This window comes from Cydia amplana, chromosome 26 (genome assembly GCF_948474715.1).
Source record: "Cydia amplana chromosome 26, ilCydAmpl1.1, whole genome shotgun sequence".
NCBI lineage: Eukaryota > Metazoa > Arthropoda > Insecta > Lepidoptera > Tortricidae > Cydia > Cydia amplana.
This window is the reverse complement of record NC_086094.1, coordinates 4,931,536-4,955,846: the sequence shown is the minus strand read 5'-3', so window position 1 is coordinate 4,955,846 and position 24,311 is coordinate 4,931,536. Positions and strand designations below refer to the sequence as shown.

The following is a 24,311-nucleotide window of genomic DNA, read 5'->3' as shown; positions in this document are numbered from 1 at the left end:
CAGCGGAAAAAAAAAACTTTTGGTTCGATGTACATTGCTGCTATTCTTAGCGCAATACTGCTCTTTGAGTGTTGCCCTACTTTAGTTTGCTTTACATTGCTACTGACAAGATTTGGTTGACGGACTATATAATTTACTTGGAGGATGAAATATCATCAGAAGAGGAAAATAATCGTAGTACGGAATCATTTATTCAAATCTCGTGTCATTTATTCAAAATGGCGTCACCGCTATCTAATAAAACGTTCACGAAACTATCGACAAGGTCATGACGGCCGTCATCTTACGTTACGTTGACAACCAACGTAACGTAACGCCGTCTAGGAAACCGCGCCATCTTGTTTACATAGACAACGTTCTAGTGACGTCAGTCAACGCTATATAGCGGCCGTCATATTACGGCACCGTTTTCGGAGGAATCAAAAGCTTTAATGAAGGTCCTCCAAGAGAAAAATCTGCCGATGATATTAACAAAGAGAATTTGAAATAGAGGCGGATTGTCTAAGTAAATTATGTAGCCACAGCTGCCATCTTTCGACAATAGATTAAAACTGTTAGAACGCCATTTGAATTTGATCCTTATTCTGATATGATATAAGTGAACGAATAAGCATCAAAGTCAAATGGCGTTCTAACAGTTTTAATCTTAATATGTCTCAGTTTGTTAAATGTAAAAAATTAACGCCATCTACTCGACACTAGGCCGAAGGTATGGTGCACTCTTTTCGAGCGATGGCGCCATACCTTTGGCCTACTGTCGAGTAGATGGCGTTAATTTTTGACATTTAACAAATTGACACATATCAGTGAACACATATAAGGACCAAAGTCAAATTGCGTTCTAACAGTTTTAATCTTCTGTCGAAAGATGGCAGTAAATGTACTATTAGCTACATAATTTACCATGACAGTAACTCTCTAATAGACAAACACTCTATTATCTTTGATATTATATATTCCTTTAAAGTATATATAGTTTGTCAAAGGACTGTCTCATTTCAAACATAGACAGAGATAATCATACTATATTTGTCTTACAAGTAGTACTTGCATCCAAAAGAAAAGAATGAGCATAGTTTTTTTGGTTCTTATTTACTGAGAAATTGGTTTGACCAACTATACTTACTGTCCCATGAAGCTGTTGTTCGCTCCGAATGTCTGTTGCGCGCCCAGACCACCCAGCCCGCCGAGACCACTCGTGTTGCCGAACATACCACCGCCTAAGCCACCTCCTAAACCATCTGTAAATATAACGTGCTTAAAGCTTAATCTACGTGTACATGATCATAATCATAATCATAATCATTTATTTCTTGAATGTGGTACAATAAAGATGTAAAAAAAAGAAACAATTTTTGAACAGCACATCCTGCCTGAATAGGCATAGAAATATTGAATACCTACTACCAGTGAACGCATATAACTACCTATAACTATGACTAGATTCTTATGACCTACCATGCAGCATGCAAAAGTAATACACGATATTTAAATACTACATTATACTATAAAACCTGCGGCATATAGTCTAAAAATTCTTTCAATGAGTAAAAAGCATTTTGTACCAAAAAGTCCAACAAATATTTCTTAAATAAAGGCATTTCGGATTCTCTTATTAATTTGGGCAGCTTATTATACAATTTGGGTGCCATGCCATAAACACTTTTTGCACGCAAGGCTGTTTTTGATTGCTGATATGAAATTTTGTGTCCCTGCCGCGCACTATTATAAGCAGGAAATTGATTAATATTTAATTTGACATACATAGCAATTTCAAAAATATATAAACATGGCACAGTTAATATTTTCAAATTAATAAAATATGGCTTGCATGAGTCAGGTATCTTTAGTCCACAAGCAGAACGCAGACACTTCTTTTGAGCCATAAACACCAATTCTCGTTCAGTTGAGTTACCCCAGAACATGATACCATAACGCAATGTAGCTGTTACATATGCGTGATAGGCAGTAAGTACCTCAGTCTGGCTTACAACTTTATTTAAATTATACAATGCATATGAAAAACTATTTAACTTCTTACATACAGTGTCAATCTGGTGTTTCCACGTCAGTTTATTATCGTTAGTTTATGATTCGAGGATATTCTAGGGTAGAGGGGGACAATATGTCGTGACGTAGGGTAGCGAAGGCGTATATCGAGATCCGTAATTCCGTATTGGCCGCGATATGTGTGACGCGACACACGCAACTGTGTCGCTCCGACCAGAGATGTCGCTATGAGTCTCGTACTGAACACCGTTATTTTTACTACAAGCGTAACATCTTTAACTAAAACCGGTTAAGTGCGAGTCGGACTCGCGTAACTCGCGTTCCAAGGTTTCCGCACATTACCCAATTTTGAATAATGTATCTTTTTATGTGGCACGTGAAAAATGTCTTTAAAAAAAACCCGTAGGGATCGGATCAAAAACTAATTAAGTCCGACTCACGCTTGACTGCACTATCGGTAAAGAACTATTTAGTGTATTTTTTTCAGAATTTCAGACCCAGTAGTTTCGGAGATAAAGGGTGATAGATGGTCGGACAGACAGACAGACGCACGAGTGATCCTATAAGGATTCCGTTTTTTCCTTTTGAGGTACGGAACCCTAAAAATGGTTTTAATAAGTAACCTGACCGCTACAATTTTTGCAAAAAACGTATTTTTTATAAATTTAGCCTAGTTAATGCCACCTGCGTTGTAAAAACGATTGACACCTCACTACAGTAGATTTGACGTTACGTTGGGCTGGTAAACACGACGCTTCGGCTTTACGTTTTGCGTATTTATATACACAAAGTTATCACCATAGACTAGGAATCCTCTAGACGGAGTTTAGAGCAATTATTTCATGAAACCGATGCTGCCAACAATACTGGGGTGCGGGGGACGAGGTGAGCGAGTCCCGTGCCGTGATTGGTCCGTTCAAAGACACGGACGTCACACAAAGACACTTTGACTCGAAAATGGAGTAAAACTACCGTATATTTGTGGCAGAGGGGGTAGCGCTACTATGCTGTCTGGAGGATGTCTTGGCTGTAGTTATCACCAAAGCGGCTTAGCCGGTTTCACAGACAAGACATTCTCCAGACTGAGAAAAGTAGCGCTACCCCCTCTGCCGCAAACATGCGGTAGTTTTACTCCATGTTCGAGTCAAAGTGTCTTTGTGCGACGTCCGTGTCTTTGAACGGACCAATCACGGCACGGGACTCGCTCACCTCGTCCCCCGCACCCCTGTATTTTTGGCAGCATCATGAAATAATTGCTCTAAACTCCGTCTAGAGGATTCCTAGTCTATGGCCGGTTTAAACGGTTTTCGTTAAAGGTATAACTAGCAGAGATAAGGCTGTAAACATACCAGTTTTGAATGTGTTCTGTTGCTGCGGCTGCTGGAAAAGCGAGCCACCGCCAAGCGAACCAAACGTGGGCCCCGCGGGCTTAGCTTGGAACGTGTTAGCGCCCAGACCACCACCTACAGAAACAACACAATTGGGTACTTTCCTCTACTTAAAATAAATTATTTCACACCGTGCACGAAATAAAGCACCAGATATTTATTAGAAAAATATAGAGAGCAGTTATTTTTAAATACTATTTCTATTTAATAAATTGGATTGAAACATAAAAAGTAGGTGAGTTAACCGTGACGTCACTACACACGTTTTCATATAAATTCCATATTAGAAAATCGTTTTGACAGTTCTAAGAAAGAAACTGATTTGACTAGTAGGAAAGTAGCCAATTTTACAGTACGGTCAGCAGCAATAGTTGCTAAGCGGGCGAGGTGTTCAAAATGACGTTGACGCGACTTTATTGTTAAGAGAATAAGAGCGCGTCAAGGTAATTTTGAACACCTCGCCCGCTTATAAACTTCTGCTGCTGATTGTACAGTCAAGTGTAAAAATATGGGTGCACGATGCATACACAAAAAAAAGCGTGTTTGGTAAATATAAATGCCTAAAAAACAGGTTTTAAAGAGTGACCTAGGAGAACGTAGCCATGCCAACGAGTGACAAGAAAAAGTTGATTCACCCATCTATTTGATACTGACTGTACAATAGGGTATTATACTGCATTTAAAATAAATTATTTCACACCATGCATGAAATAAAGCACCAGATAATTATTAGAAAAACATAGATAGCAGTTATTTTTAAACACAAGTTCTATTTAGTAAATCGGATAGAAATATAAAAAGTAGGTGAGTTGACCGTGACGTCACGATGTAATGTTTCATATAAATTCCATATTAGCAAATCGTTTTGACAGTACTAAAAAACTGATTTGACTAGTAGGAAAATACCCTATTATTAAGTCTTACCAAGCGTGGGCTGGTTAAAGCCGAAAGTGGGTTGTGTTGCAGGCTTGCCAAATGTGTTGTTGGCCCCAAACAGACCGCCTGAGGTACTCGTCGTTGTACCGAAGCCAGATGTGTTCAGGGAGCCGAAGGCTGTTGACGGAAAAACAGTATTTTAGACGAACTAAGTTTTCCACGAAATAAGTCTATTAAAAGTGCGAGTCGGCCTCCCCACCGAGGGTACCGTACATTTAATAATTTCCTGTAATTTTTTTTATTGTTAACTGTACTTTTCCAAGGTTGCTAACTGACTAGGTCATCTTAGATCAAATAGAAATTAATATCAAATACTTATTTAAGACATCAATCTATGCGTCCAAAGTTAAAATGGCCGTTTTTGTTTTGAGTTCATAGATCGACGAATCCAGCAACATAAAAACTAGTTTAATGTATTCAAAAGGTACTTAAATACAAAATACAGTACCTAGCGGCCCCTTTTTTAAAAATACATGTCGTTAAATTGAAATAATCACGATTATTTAGCAGTGGCGCTAGTGTGCACGTTGATGGGCTCTTAAGCTAGTCAGAATACAATCCTCAGGAGCTGTCAAGAAACACCGAACTTCTGAAACTCGTAGTAAATCAAAAATGTATCAGCACTAGTACATTCACCATCAGATATATCGGAGCGGCCAAGCTGTTCACAAATATCTGAACATAGCCTCTTATCAAAATGTTAAGTGCATGTTAATAGTATTTTATGCAACCGTTGTTTAAGAGAGGTCAAAAAAGGCGAGTGGCGTGAGTAACAATTTGAGGCGAAGCCGAAAATTGTTAATAAAGACGCCACGAGTATTTTTTGACTCAGTTAAACAACGTTGCATACAATACTTTTTCTACGACCAAGCACTTACTTTGAAATAAAATTGTAATTTAACAAATATTTTTAATTCAAGAAGTAGCATAAATGGAGGGTACGAGCGGGAAAAGAATGAATGAATGAAATTAAAAAAAAAAATATGTCTCGTTCACTTGTTTGTCAGAGATGACATTTAAAATAAGGTTGGCAACACTGTATTCCATTCAATATTTTTTAAGTGGTCATTACACGAAGTATCGTAAAATCGCCAAAAAGATACTGCGTGCAAGCACAAATTCTTTTTTGGGGAATAGACTAAAGACTTGTCTTGACAACTATAAGAGAGGGGTTTAAAGGTGTGTGTGTACGACCTTTTAAATGACAAATAAAAGTACGGGAGTAGAAAAAATATTTTTCTCAAAAATGGACGGCAAAGTCGACGTTGCCGGTTAAAAAATAGGTCGCGAAGTGCATAGTTTATGGTCATTCAAAAAATTAAAAAGTTAAAAACATTGCAGTCTCGATTTCGGAACTGCAATGTTGCATACAAATTCCATTATTTAACGAGTTCCAAACTTTTTAAAACTTTAAATGGCCATATCAAATGAAGGCATAGGTCCCTTAAACAGCCAAACAGATGATCAGCATTAAGCCTATAACAGACTATCGCACCGCACCGCGACCTTGGAGCGTCGCACCCATAAGTGAGAGCGTGAAACAGATTATCTCTTTCTCGCTCTCACTTATGGGTGCGACGCACAGGCTTAATGCTGGTACCGCGACTATTTAGGTGTCTCAAATAGGTTGGCGTATTTTCAGCAGAAAAATACACTTCTTTTTTTTTTTAAAGGCGGCAAGCAAATGTTTTTTAATGGTTGTATTTTTTTCTGTGAAAATTAGAACGTTGCTTCTGTAAGTTCTGTAAAATATTTCTATTTCTTGCACCATTTTTGAGAAAAGCACTATATATGACTCGGCTGGAAGGCTACTTGCTGGCTTCGGATCCAATTAAACGGACTCCCAAGGTCGTCCGTTTAAAACGAATCCTCAGCCTGCAAGTAGCTACTTCCGAACCTCGACAATAATGTACTATTAGAGCACGCAAATAATGGCGACTATATTTGGTATATCCCGGTATGTCCCGGTTTTATAAATAAATTACAGTGTCAACTGCACATTCTGTTGTATTCTGCTTCGGTTTTGTTTTTATGTTCTGTGTTGTTTTGTGTTTGTTTTAAGTGTCAATGGGTACACTGAAAATCAGCGTCGTAACACAACTCATGTGCTACGACACATGCTGAGTGTTATCCTTTTCTGGAACCCCTCGCAGCACTGTTACTTACCTACTAATTTACCTAGATTTAAGCCTATTTTAGTGTTGTTGTGTATGTGTGTTTCGAATAAATTATCATTCATTCATTCATTCATATCGTACCCGGTGCAGCCTGGCCGAAGGTGGAGGCCTGCGCGGCGGGCTTGGCGCCGAACAGGCCGCCGCCGCCCGCGCCGAAGGCCCCGAAGCCCGAGCTGGGCGTGGCGCCGAACCCAGTCGTGGCTGGCTTGCCACCGAACAGTGTGCTTGGCTGAAAACAAAAGTTATAGCAGTGTCATACATGGTCATAATTCCTTAACTTTTTTGTACTTTTTCTGTTTAAACCATAGAGAAAAAAATACATAGAGTGCTCACTCCATACATCAGTTTTAGTACCAAAAAGACTATTAGCATCTAGCATCGAGTAGCGGAACTATCAGTACTGCTACTTGACAATAGATGTCGCCACCGACCGGAAAGTCTTATGCTGTTGAGATAAGACTTTCCGGTCGGTGCTACATCTATTGTCAAGTAGCAGTACTGATAGTTCCGCTACTTGATGCTAGATGTAGACACTGAAAATAATAGTCTGAACTGATGTATGGAGTGAGCACTCTATGTATTTTTTTCTCTATGGTTTAAACAATCAAACTATATTCCACACGGCCTTTACCACTGGAGAGCTTCCTCACTTTTTCTTTAATATATGACATGTATTTCAGTTTATAATTTATAATATCTGGGAGACCGTGCTTTGTTCGGAAAACATATAAAAACTCAAAAATGCGCGTTTTCCCAGAAACCTAGATAGATCGATTTTTCGCCCCCGAAAACCCCCACATAGCAAATCTCATCCAAATCGTTAGAACCGTTTCCGAGATCCCCGAAATATATATATAAATAAATATATATATTTATAAATAAATAAACAAAAATTGCTCGTTTAAAGGTATTAGATAGATAGATATAGTAGTGTGACTACTTTAAAAAACACAAATCAAAATATTTAATAAAATAGTGAATCAAAATATACGTTTAGTTTTTTCCCCGCAAGTGCGTTGAAAAACTACGTATGAAACACTTGTGCATTGGTCATTACACACAACACACCCGCTTTCTTATTGCGCGCTCGCTTTGTCGCACACACACGCGCACACTTGTCTCATAATGTACCATTACAAGGTTCTTGATGCAACCGGTTCTAAGTAGGTGCTAAAATATTTATTTATCTCACACCTTCCTCGCGTTGTCCCAGCCTTTTTGCCACGGCTCATGGGAGCCTGGGGTCCGCTTGGCAACTAATCCCAGGAATTGGCGTGGGCACTAGTTTTTGCGAAAGCGACTGCCATCTGACCTTCCAACCCACAGGGTAAACTAGGCCTTATTGAGATTATTAATAAAATTTATTATCTACTAATAATAAATTACCTGTGTGGCTGTGTTTGTCCCAAACCCTCCGAAGGTAGATGTGGTGGTGCCGAACGTAGGTGCCTGTGTGGTAGTCGCTCCGAACAAGCCGGTACCTGTAGATAATACGCGTATTTCAAAGCAGGGATGTTGCGAACATCCGCATCCGCAACCGCGGAACTCCCGCATTATTTTCAACATCCGCATAAAATCGATGCGGAACTTATGCGGATGCGGATGTCGAACAAGTCGGTACAGGAACGTCTTAGCGGCGGCGTAAGTGCTAGGTAATTTCGTTATTAGGTACCTATAACGAAATCGTCTAGATCCAGAAAAGTCGGTCAAGTTACTGTTTATTAAATATAACGCACCTATATTCTTGCTCAAATACTAAACGTTTCGTTTTTTTAAATAAAAAAATACTAAAAATCATGGTCTAATAAAACATGGTCTTCTCTTCCCAGAGTGTCACTTGCCTACGTCACAATAACATTGCCACTTTATTTCAACATAACATGTTACATGGGTATATTATATCTATGGTTAATAAGTTAAAATATTTCTTTATAATTTTATAATTTTCATTTATATGTATTTTATCTTAAATTTTACAATAACACGTCATTTTTAATTATTCGTTAGCAATATCTTCCGATTCACGAAATAAATTTCAGACGTTCGGGTAATTCTGTTTACACTACTGGCAACACAGGATAGCGCTGTCACATTTGACAATCCGCCATTTTGTCCCTGACCGTCATCCTTGTCGAACGCGTGTTAATTGTTATTTCCTTCTCGCTCAGTGTCAGCAGTCGCAGTGTTTTCCAAACTTTTCACGTCGTAAGCTTGGTAATTAATGTTTTGTTACGAAAATGGTTGGCTGCTCTATTCGGAACTGTAAGATTAGGAGTGAAAAGTGCAGTATAGATTTGCTTTATTTTACTGTTTCTACATGAATAACTTAAAATTAATGCCGTTAAAATAATTTTCACCGTTGGTTAAAATTCTCCCACATTTTAAAGTTTGAGAACCTGTAAACAGCATGATGACGTAGGCAAGTGACAGTTAGGTCATTCGCGAATCTCGGAAGAGAGTACCAGGCGGAGTATATTATTATACCATGCTAAAAATGTAATATTTGATGTTTTCTAAGTACCTAATCTTGACATCCGCATCCGCATCCGCGGATGTGAGCCTTTAAATATCCGCATCCGCATCCGCGGATGTCAAAAAATCTGCATCCGCAACATCCCTGTTTCAAAGGTAGATGTTTAAAACATGATTTTTCCGTTTGTGTATTTTTTATTGTGCTAACCAGCCGGACCACCATTGTGACTAACTTCCGTTTCAGGAAAGAAGTTCTGTATTCTGTGTGGATTTTTTTCTAAATTATGTTTATCGGTAATTCCGTACCTATTGATTTATAATGGATGTTGTGCGTGTTGAAGCAGTTTGTGTACTTTTAGAAATAAATCGTGTTACAGTATGTACATATGGTGCTACTTTACGGCACTAATGCGATAATTAGCACATTACGCAACTATGTCGAAAATTTAAAGGGCCATAATCTACTGTAAAACGTTGTACGATACATGTGCGAATAGGTAATTCGCAACTAGTGTCGATTTACAACACTCCCTTCGGTTGTAATTTATCACCACTCGTTTCGAATTTCCTATTTTTCGCAATTGTATCGTAATGTACTATTATGGTTTACATACCGACGGTGGAGGTGCCCCCGAATGCAGGTTTGCTGGCACCAAACAAGGAATTGGTTTGCGTCGTGTTTTGCGCCCCGCCGCCGAATGAAAATGTGCCTGAAAGTAACGATTGTTTTTAATATGGGAGTAAAATGCGATATTTCATCCATGTTGAATCTTAACCTTTTCGACGCCGTGTCAAACACAAAAGCTGTCACGCTGACGCCTCGTCACCGAAGTGTCAAAACTGAAAATGAACTTTATGCATATGCATGTAGGTCTATGTTGCTCTGTGATATGTGACCGATTAATCGGTCTTTGGCGTTGAACCTACGGTGCGGATATATCGGTCATTGGCGTCCAAAAGGTTAAATGAAGTCAAAGATTTCTAAAATCTTGAGTCTAGCCTAGAGATTCATAAATGATGGTATTATTCATACCATATACATTTTCATCAGCATGTATTAAGAGGAAAGGGGATGGTTGCTTGTCCATATAAGCGTAGTCCCCATTTTCCTCTCTGGATTTTGTCATTATGTAAAACATTTTTACAAAATTTGCTGTATATTAACCATAGCTATGCCTCTACGTTTGACTTTTTTCGATTTTATGATTATTGTTAAAACTATGAGCGAAAAACCGATTTCATACAAATTTTAAATGCTCCTAACTCTTATAATATAAAAATCAAATAGCTGTGGGTGATATACAACAAATTGTGTCAAAATATTTTCCATAATGTTAACTAGCAACCCGCCCCGGCTTTGCGCGGGTTAACAAATTATACGTAAACCTTCCTCTTGAATCACTCTATCTATAAAAAACCGCATCAAAATCCGTTGCGTAGTTTTAAAGATCTAAGCATACATACAGACAGACAGCGGGAAGCGACTTTGTTTTATACTATGTAGTGATATCCAGAGAGGAAACTGAGGACTACGTTTGTATGAAAAGTCGATTTGGCACGGGTCCTCCACTTTCGTCTTAAAATTCAACTTTATTTCCGGCTAGCGGAAAAAAGTAAAAAGAAAGTATAACGGCCTCCGTAGCCTAGAGGGTAGTGACCCTGCCTACGAAGCTGGAAGTCCCGGGTTCGAATCCCGGTAAGGGCATTTATTTGTGTGTTCATCACAAGCATTTGTTCCTCAGTTATGGATGTTTTCTATGTATTTAAGTATTTATATATATCTATATATTATATATATCGTCGTCTAGTACCCACAACACAAGCCTTATTGAGCTTACTACGTCGATTTGTGTAAGATTGTCCCATAATATTTATTTATTTAATGGAAAACCGAAATAAAACGATTACCGATTTCCATCCAGGGCAAAAAGACAGTTTTTCGAATATGAGGCGTGTAAAACATGACAGCGGCTACTCACTAGTGTTCCCAAAGCCGGTGGTGGAGGCTCCGAGCGCGCCGCCGCCGAACACGCCCGAGCCCGTCGTGGCAGGCGCACCAAACGCTGCAACACAACACCATTTATAGTTGGTCAAGCAAATCTTGTCAGTAAAAAAAGGCGCGTAACTCAAATTGCAAACTGTAAAATTAAGATAAGACTTATCCAATAACAAGACTTAAACTATTATTACCTACTTTAACTAGAGATCTTTGTAGTGGTTTTTTGTTTAGATTTTTTTTTTAACCCGCATAAATGTCAATGTGGTTCAGTGAAGGGGACGGACTGAAAATCAGCGCTGCGCAGGCAATTTGTAATGAAATGACTGACGCAGCGTATGCTGAGCCCGTTCCTTTTGCCGCACAATTATTCTTATTTTTTCAATCCTTATGTTTTGTAACCTGTATGCTTTTTGTGTTGCAATAAATGGTTTCTTATTCTTATTCTTATTCTAAATTTTCTATGGAACGATATCCCTTCGCGCCTACATTTTTCAAATTTGCCGCTTTTTCTACTGTCAAGATCTGGTTGACCAAGTATAATAACATTATCTTATTACATATTCATTATTGATTTATTATTACTCATAAATGGAACTAATTTCTAAGGAAAAAGAAACTTTTTTTAAACTGGCAACATGTAAAAAAGTAGCCCCTCCTCTTCTTTCAACTTGGTTTATGTCGCCCGCATCATAAAATAAATAAGTTGAACAGTTGATACAATAGTTTTGACTGTACAGTGGCACAGTTGAATTGACTAACTATAAGCGGGCGTTTTTTTTTAAAGTTGTCCCCTACACTTTTTTTTTCAAATTTGGGATTTTTTATGTTATTTCTACTCAGAATCACGAGCTCTTTCTATCCTAATAGGAGAAAAAAAGTGTCCCAAAAATTCCATACACTATTCGATCTTTCCATTCCGCGACCGCCATACAAAGTCTATGAAAAATGGTGACGGAATGTAAATAAAAACCTTAGGACACTTTTTTTCTCCTATTAGGATAGAAAGAGCTCGTGATTCTGAGTAGAAATAACATAAAAAATCCCAAATTTGAAAAAAAAGTGTAGGAGACAACTTTAAAAAAAAACGCCCAAATCTAACCACACAATAGGGTATTTTCCTACTAGTCAAATCAGCTTCTTTTTTAGAACTGTCAAAACGATTTGCTAATATGCAATTTATATGATACATTACATCGTGACGTCACGGTCAATTCGCCTACTTTTTATATTTCTATCCGATTTAATAAATAGAACTTGTGTTTAAAAATAACTCCCATCTATGTTTTTCTAGTAATTATCTGATGCTTTATTTCATGCATGGTCTGAAACAATTTATTTTAAATACAGGAAAATACCCTATTGCCCAGCTGGCTGCCAAATTTCAACTTGCTAGGTCATCTAGAAGTGGGTTAGGTTTTTGATGTTAGGTGAGTCAGTCTTCAGTCTATAAGTCAGTATCTTATTAACCGGTTGAGCTATATTCATCAAATTTGGGGGTCTAGTTAGCCTTAAGGGTCTCAATAAATGAACCAAATTTCATAATATATGTTTATGTTTAATAGATTTTGAGTTACGTAGGGGTCAAAAGTGGCTCCAAATGGTTCGTGTATATAACACACGTAGTGATCCAAAAGACGAGCCCTGTTAGCTCTTTTTTTAGGGCTCGCCTCATCTCTTGACGCCTATAAAAGGCTAAAAGCCTATTTTACTATTGAAATAAAAAAGGCTTTTAGCCTTTTAGGCGTCAAGAAATGAGGCGAGCCCTAAAAAAAGGCTCACATGGCTCGAGTCTTTTGGATCACTAAACACACGTCAGTTCTCTTCTTTTGAACTTGGCTTAGATACAAGATACTTACTGGACCCGCCGAAAAGTGGCTTGTTCTCCTGCGGCTGAGTGAAGCCAAACACCCCTCCCCCCTGCGCCCCCTTTCGGCCCGCCGTGTAGTCTTCGAGCCTCAATTCTTCCAAAGATTTGTTCTCATATTCCTGTGGAGAGAAACATTATAATTAAATAAAAAATAAATATTAGATGACATCTTACACAGATCAACCTAGCCACAAACTAAGCAAAGCTTGTACTATGGGTGCTAGGCGACGATATACATACTTATATATATAAATACATACTTATATACAAAGAAAACACCCATGACTCAGGAACAAATATCTGTGCTCATCGCACAAATGAATGCACTTACCGGGATTCGAACCCAGGACCATCGGCTTCACAGGCAGGGTCACTACCCTCTAGGCCAGACCGGTCGTCAAAACATATACATACTTATATAGATAAATACATACTTATATACATAGAAAACACCCATGACTCAGGAACTGTGCTCATCACACGAATAATTACCCTTACCGGGATTCGAACCCAGGACCATCGGCTCACTGCGTTCGAGCACCAAACTACCAAGGCAGAAATGAGTGCCTTTCATCCCTTGGTTAACAATCTACTATAGTTGGACATGTTACCTTCATACAAGTGATGCAATGGTGCTTGATGTTGATGTTCTGCGAGGTCCCAGACTTGACGACCACATCGGTGCCAACCACCGGGTTGTATTTAGCGTGGGCTGTGCCCGTGGCAGTTTGTTGTTGTCCAAAGCCTCCTGTGGATAAAACAATTAGGAAAAATCAAACCGGCTGACTAACTAACTTCATGTATAAAAATATTTTTTAAATGAAATGAAAAATATATGTAGGCAGATAGATAAACCGAAATAGATGTTATCTACGAGAAACTTAATTCACTCACGTGACTGTTGTCTCGGAGCCCTATACCTTAATCAACACTTTTTATTATGGTGGTTAAAAGTAGTCGTTTTCGAGGTTTTCGAAGTATTATCAGCGAGTGATGATATACATTAGCGCACGATCCATTTGAAATAGTGTTTGTATAGCGTAAATATATTGTGTAAGGGTCAATCAACTATTTCTTGTTGTTATTCTGTCCCATCAGCGAGGAGACAATAGTAGCATAGATTGTTAGAAGAACTGCTGTACCATGTTCTACTAACATGCTCAGTAGATGTCCCATTATGGAAAGGTCTTATAACTGCCATAAAATGTAAGTTTGGTTCATTTAAATAAGAAAACTTTAAGAGTGACTCAGGAGACCGTAACCATAGCAACGTGTGACAAGAAAAAGTTGATGACCCATAAGCACTTATTGATATGATAAGCAGTTTCGACTTGTGCGTGTACGGTCGAAAGTATTAATTTATGACCCATTTCGTACTTTGTCACAATGACAATCAATATGAAAGTCGCTAGATATCTTATACTATTGTCACTGTGACAAGGTACAAAATCAGGGGCGTATTTTGAAATTTGGCGCCCCGGCCCAATACGTTTCGCCGCCCCAGAAGTCAAGGAAGAAAAACAAAATGCAATCCGCTTTATGCCGCCCCATGCCGCCCTTGAGGGTTGGCGCCCCGGGCCATGGCCCGGATGGCCCTAGGGTAAATACGCCCCTGTACAAAATGGGTCATAAATTAAAACTTTCGACTGTACAGTCAGCAGCAGAAGTAGCTAAGCGGGTGAGGTGTTCAAAATTACATAGACGCGCTCTTATCCTCTTGACAATAAAGTCGCGTCAAGCTCATTTTGAACACCTCGCCCGCTTAGCAACTATTGCTGCTGACTGTACTTAGAATCGGTTGCATCAAGAATTTTTAATAGTACATTATGATACAAGTGTGCTACGTTGGCCATCGCACGCGAGGGGATATTGTACGCCGCAATATGTAAGCCGATGTGTTGTGTGTAATGACCAATGCACACGTGTTTCATACGATGTTTTTCAACACACATGCGAGGAAAAAAAAAACAAATATTTATCACAGTTTGTTAAAACAGTTCAAACAAGTACAATAAAAAAGCGGCCAAGTGCGAGTCGGACTCGCCCATGAAGGGTTCCGTATTTAGGCGATTTATGACGTATAAAAAAAAACTACTTACTAGATCTCGTTCAAACCAATTTTCGGTGGAAGTTTACATGGTAATGTACATCATATATTTTTTTTAGTTTTATCATTCTCTTATTTTAGAAGTTACATTACACACATTATACCACTTTGGAAGCGTCTCTCGCGCAAACTATTCAGTTTAGAAAAAAATGATATTAGAAACCTCAATATCATTTTTGAAGACCTATCCATACGTATGGGTTTGATGAAAAAAAAAAAATTTGAGTTTCAGTTAGAAGTATGGGGAACCCCAAAAATTTATTGTTTTTTTTCTGTGAAAATCTTAATGCGGTTCACAGAATACATCTACTTACCAAGTTTCAACAGTATAGTTCTTATAGTTTCGGAGAAAAGTGGCTGTGACATACGGACAGACAGACGGACAGACAGACAGACATGACGAATCTATAAGGGTTCCGTTTTTTGCCATTTGGCTACGGAACCCTAAAAAAAGTGTCCGTACGTACCGGTGTTGTTCCCGAACAGTGTCCCGCCCATGGCGGGCTGTTGGCCGAACATGCCGCCCGTGGCCGGAGCTGCGCCGAACAGAGTCGAACCCGGCGTGGTGCCGGCCGTGCTGGTCGATGTACCGCCGAACCCGAAACCTGGAGGCCAGAAAAAATATTCATACATACATACTATTTCCTCATACATACATAATATTTTCATTAGAGATGCTCCGGATATTCGGTTACTATCCGGTATCCGGCCTAACCGGGCCTATTTTACAAGCTTTTATTTAGTTTCACCTGTCCCGTTGTGTCTGTAATCAAATCTTGCAAGTTAAATTTGATCCACTTCCCGGTTTCCGATTGAGCTGAAATTTTGCATACACATGTAAGTCGGGTGACAATGCAATATTATGGTACCATCGAGCTGATCTGATGATGGAGACAGGAGGTGGCCATAGGAACTCTGTGATGAAACAACGCAACCTAATTGTGTTAGGGGTTTTTAGAATTGTCTCGATGAGTATTAGTTGTCTGCCGTAAGAAAAGTACAGTCAGCGATAATAGCTTGTACCAAAAATGAAATTTTTCCCAAAAACTTATTTTCATTAGAGATGCACCGGATATTCGGTCACTATCCGGTATCCGGCCTAAACGGGCCTAATTTTTAAAATTCGGCCGGATCGAATTTAAACTGTTGTGAGACATACTAACATTGAATAATTTAAGATGTCGCGCGAGTAACTTAAAACAAGTGAATCTAAACCGTAAAATTATTCAATTCGGCCGGATACCGGATAGTAACTATGCTTGATTTCGGAGTAAACAAATCGGATTTAAGCAACAGTCACTGTCATAATCATACTCGTTTATTATTTTAAAACTGTTTAAACATTCTATAGTTTGTCAAAGGACTGTCTCATTTCAAACATAGAGAGAATCATACTATCTTTGTTTTACACTAGTACTAGCACCCAAAAGAAAAGGATGAGTATAGTTTTCCTGGTTGTTATTGACTGACAAATTGGTTTGACCGACTATACTCACTTGCACGCGCACTCATTTCGAACTTAGAAATAAGTCCGCGCGAATGTTCACTACGAAACAGATCAAAACCTGCACATTGCGTTGCGCACCTGAGTAACCGAAATGTAGGTAAAATACCGCCAGCCGAATATTCGGCCGATAGTCAGGCCGAACATCCGGTATCCGGCCAAACAACTATCCGTTGCATCTCAAATTTTCATACCTCATTTTTATAGAACTTATCCTATTAGAGCGGTTTCGCACTACGTCATATCCAAATCCGTGAAAATATGGTCCGAAGTAGCCGTAGAACTATTTCTATGGCAATTTACGCACTAGATCCGTCTGATTTCTTTCCGAAATCGGATGACGGAGATCGGAACTAGTGCGTAAATTACCATAGAAATAGTTCTACGGCTACTTCGGACCATATTTTCACGGGTTCGGATCGGATTCGGATCGGACGTAGTGCGAAACCGCTCTTACTTGAAATATTGCTTGAAATAAATGTTGCTCTGCCACTGGTTCGTACCAAACGCTATGCATCCAGCTTTATCATGCAAACGGCTAAGGAGTGGAATTCACTTCCTGCAAATCTATTCCCAATCCACTATAACTTGGATCTTTTTAAATCGAGAGTGAATAGACATCTTTTAGGTAAGCATGTTCCATCCTAGACTGCATCGGCACTTACCATCAGGTGAGATTGTGGTCAAATGCTTACCTATTTCTAATAAAAAAAAAAAAAATTGACAGATAGAAAATAATTAGACTATTTTACCAGCCGGTTTCGCCTGGAAAGGCTGTTGCTGCTGTGCCCCGAACAGCGGAGCAGGCTGCGAGGCCCCGAACAGGCCCCCGCCTGACGAGCCGGCCCCAAACCCTCCGAAGCCCCCACCCGCACCGAACCCAGATGTGTTTGTAGCGCCAAAGACACCACTTGAAGCGTTGCTCGCACCAAACAAACCTAGGATTTATTCAAATTTATAGTAAGGCCACAGAATAAGTAATAGTATTATCATACAGAACGGACACGCACCGCCCCGCCCCGACTCGGATTTCCTCGCCCCGCGACTGGCCGCGACATGAATGTGTGCGTAAGTCGCTCCACTGAGAGCATGCCAGAAGTCCGTCAGATACACAATGACGCGTGTACAGACGTGCCGCGCACACATATAAACGCAAATCATTTTTGATGTATGGCGTGTCCGCCCTGTGGTAAGGCATAACAAACAAGGTAAACATGCATATTAAATATATTAAACGGGTCACTCACGTCGACGATTGCTAAACAACAACATGTTTCGCTATGAGCAGCTTCAACGGGATCACTCATTGGCGGCCCGACGCGAAGCGGATTCAAAAAGTAATGATAACGCTTGAAACGTTTTCATTATAGCGTTTAAGAGCCAACAGGAGCTAAGATTTAAATATTTTAGGTAAATATACCCGTCTCGCTAACAGAAGCGGCTCCTAAAACTAGTGCGATAAGGACAAGGCGAAAAATCCTGCGTAAAAATATCAAAAATCGAGGTTTCGTACTCGACTGTTTCCTCCTCCAAAACTTAACCAATCGTAACCAAATTTGGAAATCTTAATGATTATGACATTATCTGTGTCGGACCGTTTAGCTTTTTTGACTAATTGATGTCAGTTTTAAATAGCACGCCTCTCATTGCGGCATAGTCAATTAGGCCATTTTGGCCATTTTTTAAGGGCTCTAGCGCCTTAAAAAATGAAAATATCAAAAAAAGCAAAACGGTCCGACACAGATATTGACAATATTAATCTGTGTTGAAAAAATCATTGCTCTAGCTTCAAAACCCACGGAGGAAACAGTCGAGTACGTTTGTATGGAGAAATGACCACTCCTGTTGGCTCTTAACCCTGTCCTAACTAGGAGTTAGGACAGGGTTGTACGCAGCACATTAGGAGTAGGAGTGCTAATTCAGCCTGACAAAAGTGCCATTTTCTATAAAATTCGTTGTCGTCTATTTTATCCAAAATCGACTGTAGCCCTCGGGTCCAAAACTTTGGAGCCCCTGATTTAACCGATGGAACGTTCTAGTACATGTCCTTTACGCACACACGCACGCTAACGCCTTGACAATAAAAGCGTGTTCAGATGTTTGTGAGCACCTTGGCCGCTCAAATATATCTGATGGCGACTGGACACATTAACACACACATTATCGCTGGATATTATGTCTTAGCAACAAGATTAACAGTTAACTTACCACCTCCAGGTAAGACATAAATAACTACCAAACAGGTGTCACAGACAGTCCCCTATGCCGTGGATGAATGGAGACAGAAGAAACAGCCTCTCACGTGGTGCTGGAATGCAGCGGAGTGGCCCCATACAGGGCAAAACATCTCGGATCCCCGAGAGACCTCCCCGAGGTCCTACTCAACACCAAAGGTTTGATAGGATTCCTCGAGGAGCTGGGCTGGCAGGACTAGCCCACATCACGCAAAATAGGCGCAAGACGTCGAGTTGCGGAAAATCGCCCGAACTACAATACAACTTACCACCTCCAGCCGCGGGCTGCGCGGCGGCCCCGAAGGCCGGCGGGGCTCCGAACGCGCTGTTGGCGGTGCTCTTGAAGCCTCCGCCGAAGGGGGAGGATGTTGTTGCACCCGCATTGAAGGAGCCTGCAATATTTATTTTGATAGTAGGTATTTAAATGTTAACAAATAGTTCTAAATGTTATACCTATTATATAAGTAGTTATTAATCGATGTATGTATACTTATCGCTACTTTACTGTTGCTGTAATTAATGCTTATTGCCCTTATAGGGTGGTTGACTGTCAGGTCAAATCAAGTTCTTTTTTTTTTGTTTTCTCGAACTGTCAGAACGGTTAGATACTAGTTTATATGAAACGCACACACGACGTCACGTTCAAATTAACTTCTCCTTCTACAAATGTAAATGTACTAAATAGTTATAATTAAACATTATATATATTTATAGAGTCAACAACCCTATTGGACTTATGTGCTTATTGTGTCTTTTTTCTTTTTCCTTGTTTGTTTTATTTTGTCACTGTATGTTTGCGACAATAAATGACTTTTTATTTATTTATAAAGTCCTTTAAAGTAGGTCATAATGTAAGGCCTGAGTAGACGCTCGAAGCGGAGCGTTCGGCGGGGCGTGCAGCGTGGCGTCGGGCTCACGCGTGATGTGAGCAGCGTGCATTAAGGCCGCTCTCCTATACGCTTGCATTTGTTTAACATGCACGCCCCGCCCCGCTGCACGCCCAACTCGAGCGTCCACTCAGGCCTTACACATAGACTTCCGACTAAATCTGTCATTTGCAACAAAAATCGTGGCAACGTCAATATTAATATCAAATTTCTATGAAAATGTGACGACTGGTCTGGCCTAGTGGGTAATGACCCTGCCTGTGAAGCCGATGGTCTTGGGTTCGAATTCCAGTAAGGGCATTTATTTGTGTGATGAACACAGATATTTGGAGTCTTGGGTATTTTTTATATAGTTATGTATTATGTATTTATTTATATATTATATAATACTAGTGACCCGCCCCGGCTTCGCAAGGGTTAACAAATTATACATAAACCTTTCTCTTGAATGACTCTATCTATTAAAAAAAACCGCATCAAAATCCGTTGCGTAGTTTTAAAGATCTAAGCATACATACAGACAGACAGACAGCGGGAAGCGACTTTGTTTTATACTATGTAGCGATATCGCCTAAAAAGCCTTCTTGAGCTTACTGTGGGACTTAGTCAATCTATGTAAGAATGTCCTATAGTATTTAATATCTGGGTGACCGAGCTTCGCTCGGAAAACATATAAAAACTCGAAAATACGCGTTTTCCCAGAGACAAGACCTAGCTAGATCGATTTTTCGCCCCCGAAAACCCCCATATAGCAAATTTCATCGAAATCGTTAGAGCCGTTTCCGAGATCCCCGAAATATATATATGTATATATAAACAAGAATTGGTCGTTTAAAGGTATTAGATTAATTTATAATTACATTCCCTCACTATGTTCTATTCAAATTTTGCAGAAGTGACTGCCATCTGCCATACCAACCTAAAGGAAAATTTTATGTTACCATGGTGTTACTTACCGAAGCCGGAGGAATTGGCTCCGAAGGTCGGTTTCTGGAACATTGTCTCCAAAGTGCTGCTCAACTTCGGAACACACTTACACCTTACACCGTCTTCAGACTGAAGTCATGATTCATCTGTAGGTAATGACAAAGATAAATATAACAATTCAATTCAATTTTTTTTAAAACCTGCAAATGTTTTCAGTGGCGTAAGAACTCTCAAGGGTTAATTTTAAAGGTGACTTAAAGGGCCGGCAATTGTACCTTCAGAGCCCGAAGCAGGGGTTGCGGCCCCTGCCCTACGCTAAGGGGGCTGTTCAAAAATTACTTCATCTATTTTTGACGATTTATGACACCCTCTACAATCATCCAAAAATCCTGCTTGTTTCCTCCTACGTCATGTTACCATCATCCAATGTCCAGACCCCCCCCCCCCCAATTTGAAATGACGTAATTTATGAATAGCCCCTAATCAATCATTAGATTTTATGCCAAAAATGGGATTGGTCTGTTTTCCTAACAATTTTTTTCTTCACTGAGAAGAGACAGAAATATCAAATAATATATATATGGTACATAAGTTCTATAAGGCCTATGTCCAGCAGTGGATGTCTTTGAGCTGATATGATGGAGTTCCAATAAAGGATGCCTCCGGATTGAAAGTCTCACGCTAATACAAATTGGCTACCAGTGCCACTGACAATCCAACCTCTAGACTGAGCTTAGGCTAATTCTTTCATGAAACCGATGCTGCCAAAAATACAGGGGTGCGGGGGGACGAGGTGAGCGAATCCCATGCCGTGATTGGTCCGTTCAAAGACACAAACCAATCACGGCACGGGATTGACTCGAAGATGGGAGTAACGCTACCATATGTGTGGCAGAGGGGGTAGCGCGACTATGCTATGTCTAGAGGTTGGATTGTCTGTGACCAGTGCTTAAGCGTGTTTTTATAAACATTTATTTTAATCTATGCTAGAGGGTTACCACCACATGAGGTTATTGTTTTGTGCATCAAGCCTCTCCATTCTGCATGATTTAATAATAACAACATTGTAAATTTGCCTCACTTGCAAATTGCAACAACACGCTGAGTCAACCCATATCCTTATTTCATTGCTGAATGCTGCGTGCAAACCTTTTTTAGGCCCATATGAAAACATGCCGAGACAAATGCAATTTTGATTAGTCAACATTCAAAATAGATTGAAATGGGAGATCATTTAGGCTAGATGTTCAGTAGTAGTAGTAAACTCTTTATTGTACCATGACATATTAAAAGTAACATACAAATTAGTAATAAGTACAAAGGCGAACTTATCCATTTTAGTGTGGTTAAACTGATTTTGCACCTCTTTCCTCTTAATTTATACACAATGTTTCGTTACAAACATTGCATAATATTATTATAAATTCATTACTCATCTCATTTATTTATGAAATATAACCTAACTAAAACAATTGTTTTCAATAAAATATATTGAGTAAATGCTGAATTTGGAAAATATATTGACACATTTTTTGTAAACGAAGCAAAATCTATATAAATATACTTAGATTTGAATGTTTTTGCATCTTTTATGCAAAATTTTGCGATGTGTATATTACTCGACCAAAAAAACGTGGCTCAAGGTACCTAATACGATTAAAGAAAAAATGTTAACATACCTTCAATATTTAACAATGACTAAAATGTTTGAATCATATTCAATCTGAACCAAAATTTCAGAATCGAAATTGACATAATAAATACACTATTTTGCTAGTAAAAGTAGAAATTATAATTAATTTTTACCGGCGACCGTTTGAAAAAGACACTTTACAATTTGGTAGGTTATTCCAAACACCTCGAATGCTAAAACAAAAGTTTGTTATTTCAAATACTTACAGAATAAACAAATGTCCGATATTTTAAACCAGTGGTATCAACAAAAATACAATCGAGAATGTCACTGAAATCACTTAGGTATATTGTTCACTTTCCTGCAGAATTAATTATTACACACACGAATGTCAAGAGCGCTACCGCCATCGGCGATTGAAATAGCGTGAGAGTGACAGCTGCTAAAAGTGTTGCCTATGTTAAAAATGTATAGATTCGTTTCACGCAAAGTTTATGCGATATTATAGTTATTATAGACATGTTTACGTGATTTTTTTTCTATAGTTTGTCAAAGGACTGTCTCATTTCAAACATAGAGAGAATCACACTATCTTTGTTTAATACTAGTACTAGCACCCAAAAGAAAAGGATGAGTATAGTTTTTTGTTCCTATTTACTGACAAATTCGTTTGACCATCTATACTATAATATATCTGACAAGATTTGGTTGACCAGCTATATATACTCGTAACGTAAACGTAAAATTCAATTTAAAGTGGTATCCAGATGAGACAATTTTTCGCCAATCTGATGAAATTCTCCGATCGAATCAGCAGGTGCGGACACATAAATGCCAATTAAACAACTGTACCGATATTCGGAACCTAAAGTAATATATTGAGAGTGGCAACACTGTAGTTAGTCGTATTGTCCTTTTCTAGCATATACGTCCATCTCTCTCCCACACCCCCACCACTTCAGGCAGTTGCGTTTGACAATTTTGACAGTTAGAAACAAACGCAAATTACCTCATTGGCTTGCTGTTTTTCCATCTGGAAGGTCGTGAAGCTAAACTGCTGGTGAGTTTTTGAATTTGTACCCCAGTTTAGCTGACTATATTGAAAAACAGTTTCTAACGGCTTTTGCCGTTCGAAATAAATATTTAAATTTAGTTGTCCGTTAAACTATCTAGCAAATAAAAATGATCCGGAATAGTGATGTGCAAGTGTTTTCAAAGGCTGCCTGCGCGCACCGTGGCTATGCCAATGAAAATACTAAAACACATGGTAGAAAACACATCGAGCTGGTAAAGCGTGCACGTGTCACCATTATAATTTAATTTTATTAAGTCTCTTCCGAGTCTTGTTAGTTTAAATCTTTGTGTGTGTATAATAACGGTTGAAATTATATAATACTTAAATGGTGATGTGTGGAGGTATACCCTTTCAAGTGATTTGTGTTTTCGAATACGAATGGATCGGATAGTTAATACGTGTTACGTAGAACCTACGTATTAAGGTAGAAGCTTATAGACGTGTAGGTTTTTTATCTGTCCAAGTATCTATCAGCAATTTATCTTTTTATCCCGTTCCGGGTTAATATAATATTGCAAAATTAATTTTTTGGTAATAAACTTGCTGATAAATAACGTGTACCCGAATAGGAGTCGACGATATTTCCGCTCTAAGGGACACAAGGTAACGAACAAACCTACATCGCAAACATTGCATTTATTTTTGTGGAAAGTGAGTACTTCGGCAGTACATAAACTTAAATCTGACTAGACATAGAGAGAGATTAGCATGGCTCTGCGCAAGAATGACATGCGAATTCGTGAAGTATTTCACTCTGTATCTATCAACTTATATCTCTCCAACTAGATCTTTGATTTATGTAGGTAGGTACCTACTTAAATATATAACTTAGCAGGTACTTACAGCTTTAAAGGTTAAGGAAAAGAACTCTTGCATGTAGGTGCTATATGTGCTTGTGTTATTTTGAATTTGAATAACTTGATTATTAATTCTATACGTAACTACATACAAGAGGGTCAATTCTTAAGCCTACTTACCTACCTACATTAATAGTACACTTAAATTAAACGTTTCAAATAAAATCGAAAGCCTGTGACATGGAAGGGCATTAACGATACGGGAATCTTTAGATTGATTCATTGACGAAGACGCATG

The 24,311-nt window shown here is 39.0% G+C and overlaps 1 protein-coding gene and 1 non-coding gene across 2 annotated transcripts in view; one reads left to right on the top strand and one right to left on the bottom strand.

Annotated features, from left to right (window-relative positions):
• Nucleotides 1–22,591, bottom strand: part of LOC134660061 (uncharacterized) — a 90,233-nt gene extending 67,642 nt beyond the window's left edge. Inside the window, exons 1-14 of the mRNA XM_063515761.1 lie at nt 22,408–22,591; nt 20,538–20,654; nt 18,964–19,086; nt 17,213–17,398; nt 15,424–15,561; nt 13,461–13,597; nt 12,839–12,968; nt 10,963–11,046; nt 9,598–9,693; nt 7,898–7,992; nt 6,593–6,740; nt 4,323–4,451; nt 3,360–3,473; nt 1,127–1,241 (exon numbers count right to left, since the gene is read on the bottom strand). Of these exons, the coding sequence (XP_063371831.1) occupies nt 1,127–1,241; nt 3,360–3,473; nt 4,323–4,451; nt 6,593–6,740; nt 7,898–7,992; nt 9,598–9,693; nt 10,963–11,046; nt 12,839–12,968; nt 13,461–13,597; nt 15,424–15,561; nt 17,213–17,398; nt 18,964–19,086; nt 20,538–20,580 (1,538 nt within the window). The 5' untranslated portion in view covers nt 20,581–20,654; nt 22,408–22,591. The remainder of the gene's footprint in view (nt 1–1,126; nt 1,242–3,359; nt 3,474–4,322; nt 4,452–6,592; nt 6,741–7,897; nt 7,993–9,597; nt 9,694–10,962; nt 11,047–12,838; nt 12,969–13,460; nt 13,598–15,423; nt 15,562–17,212; nt 17,399–18,963; nt 19,087–20,537; nt 20,655–22,407) is intronic.
• A 1,280-nt stretch (nt 22,592–23,871) lies between these two features.
• Nucleotides 23,872–23,975, top strand: LOC134660341 (U6 spliceosomal RNA). Its single transcript, XR_010097877.1, has one exon. It is a non-coding gene; the product is annotated as a U6 spliceosomal RNA (small nuclear RNA).
• Nucleotides 23,976–24,311: the final 336 nt, after the last annotated feature.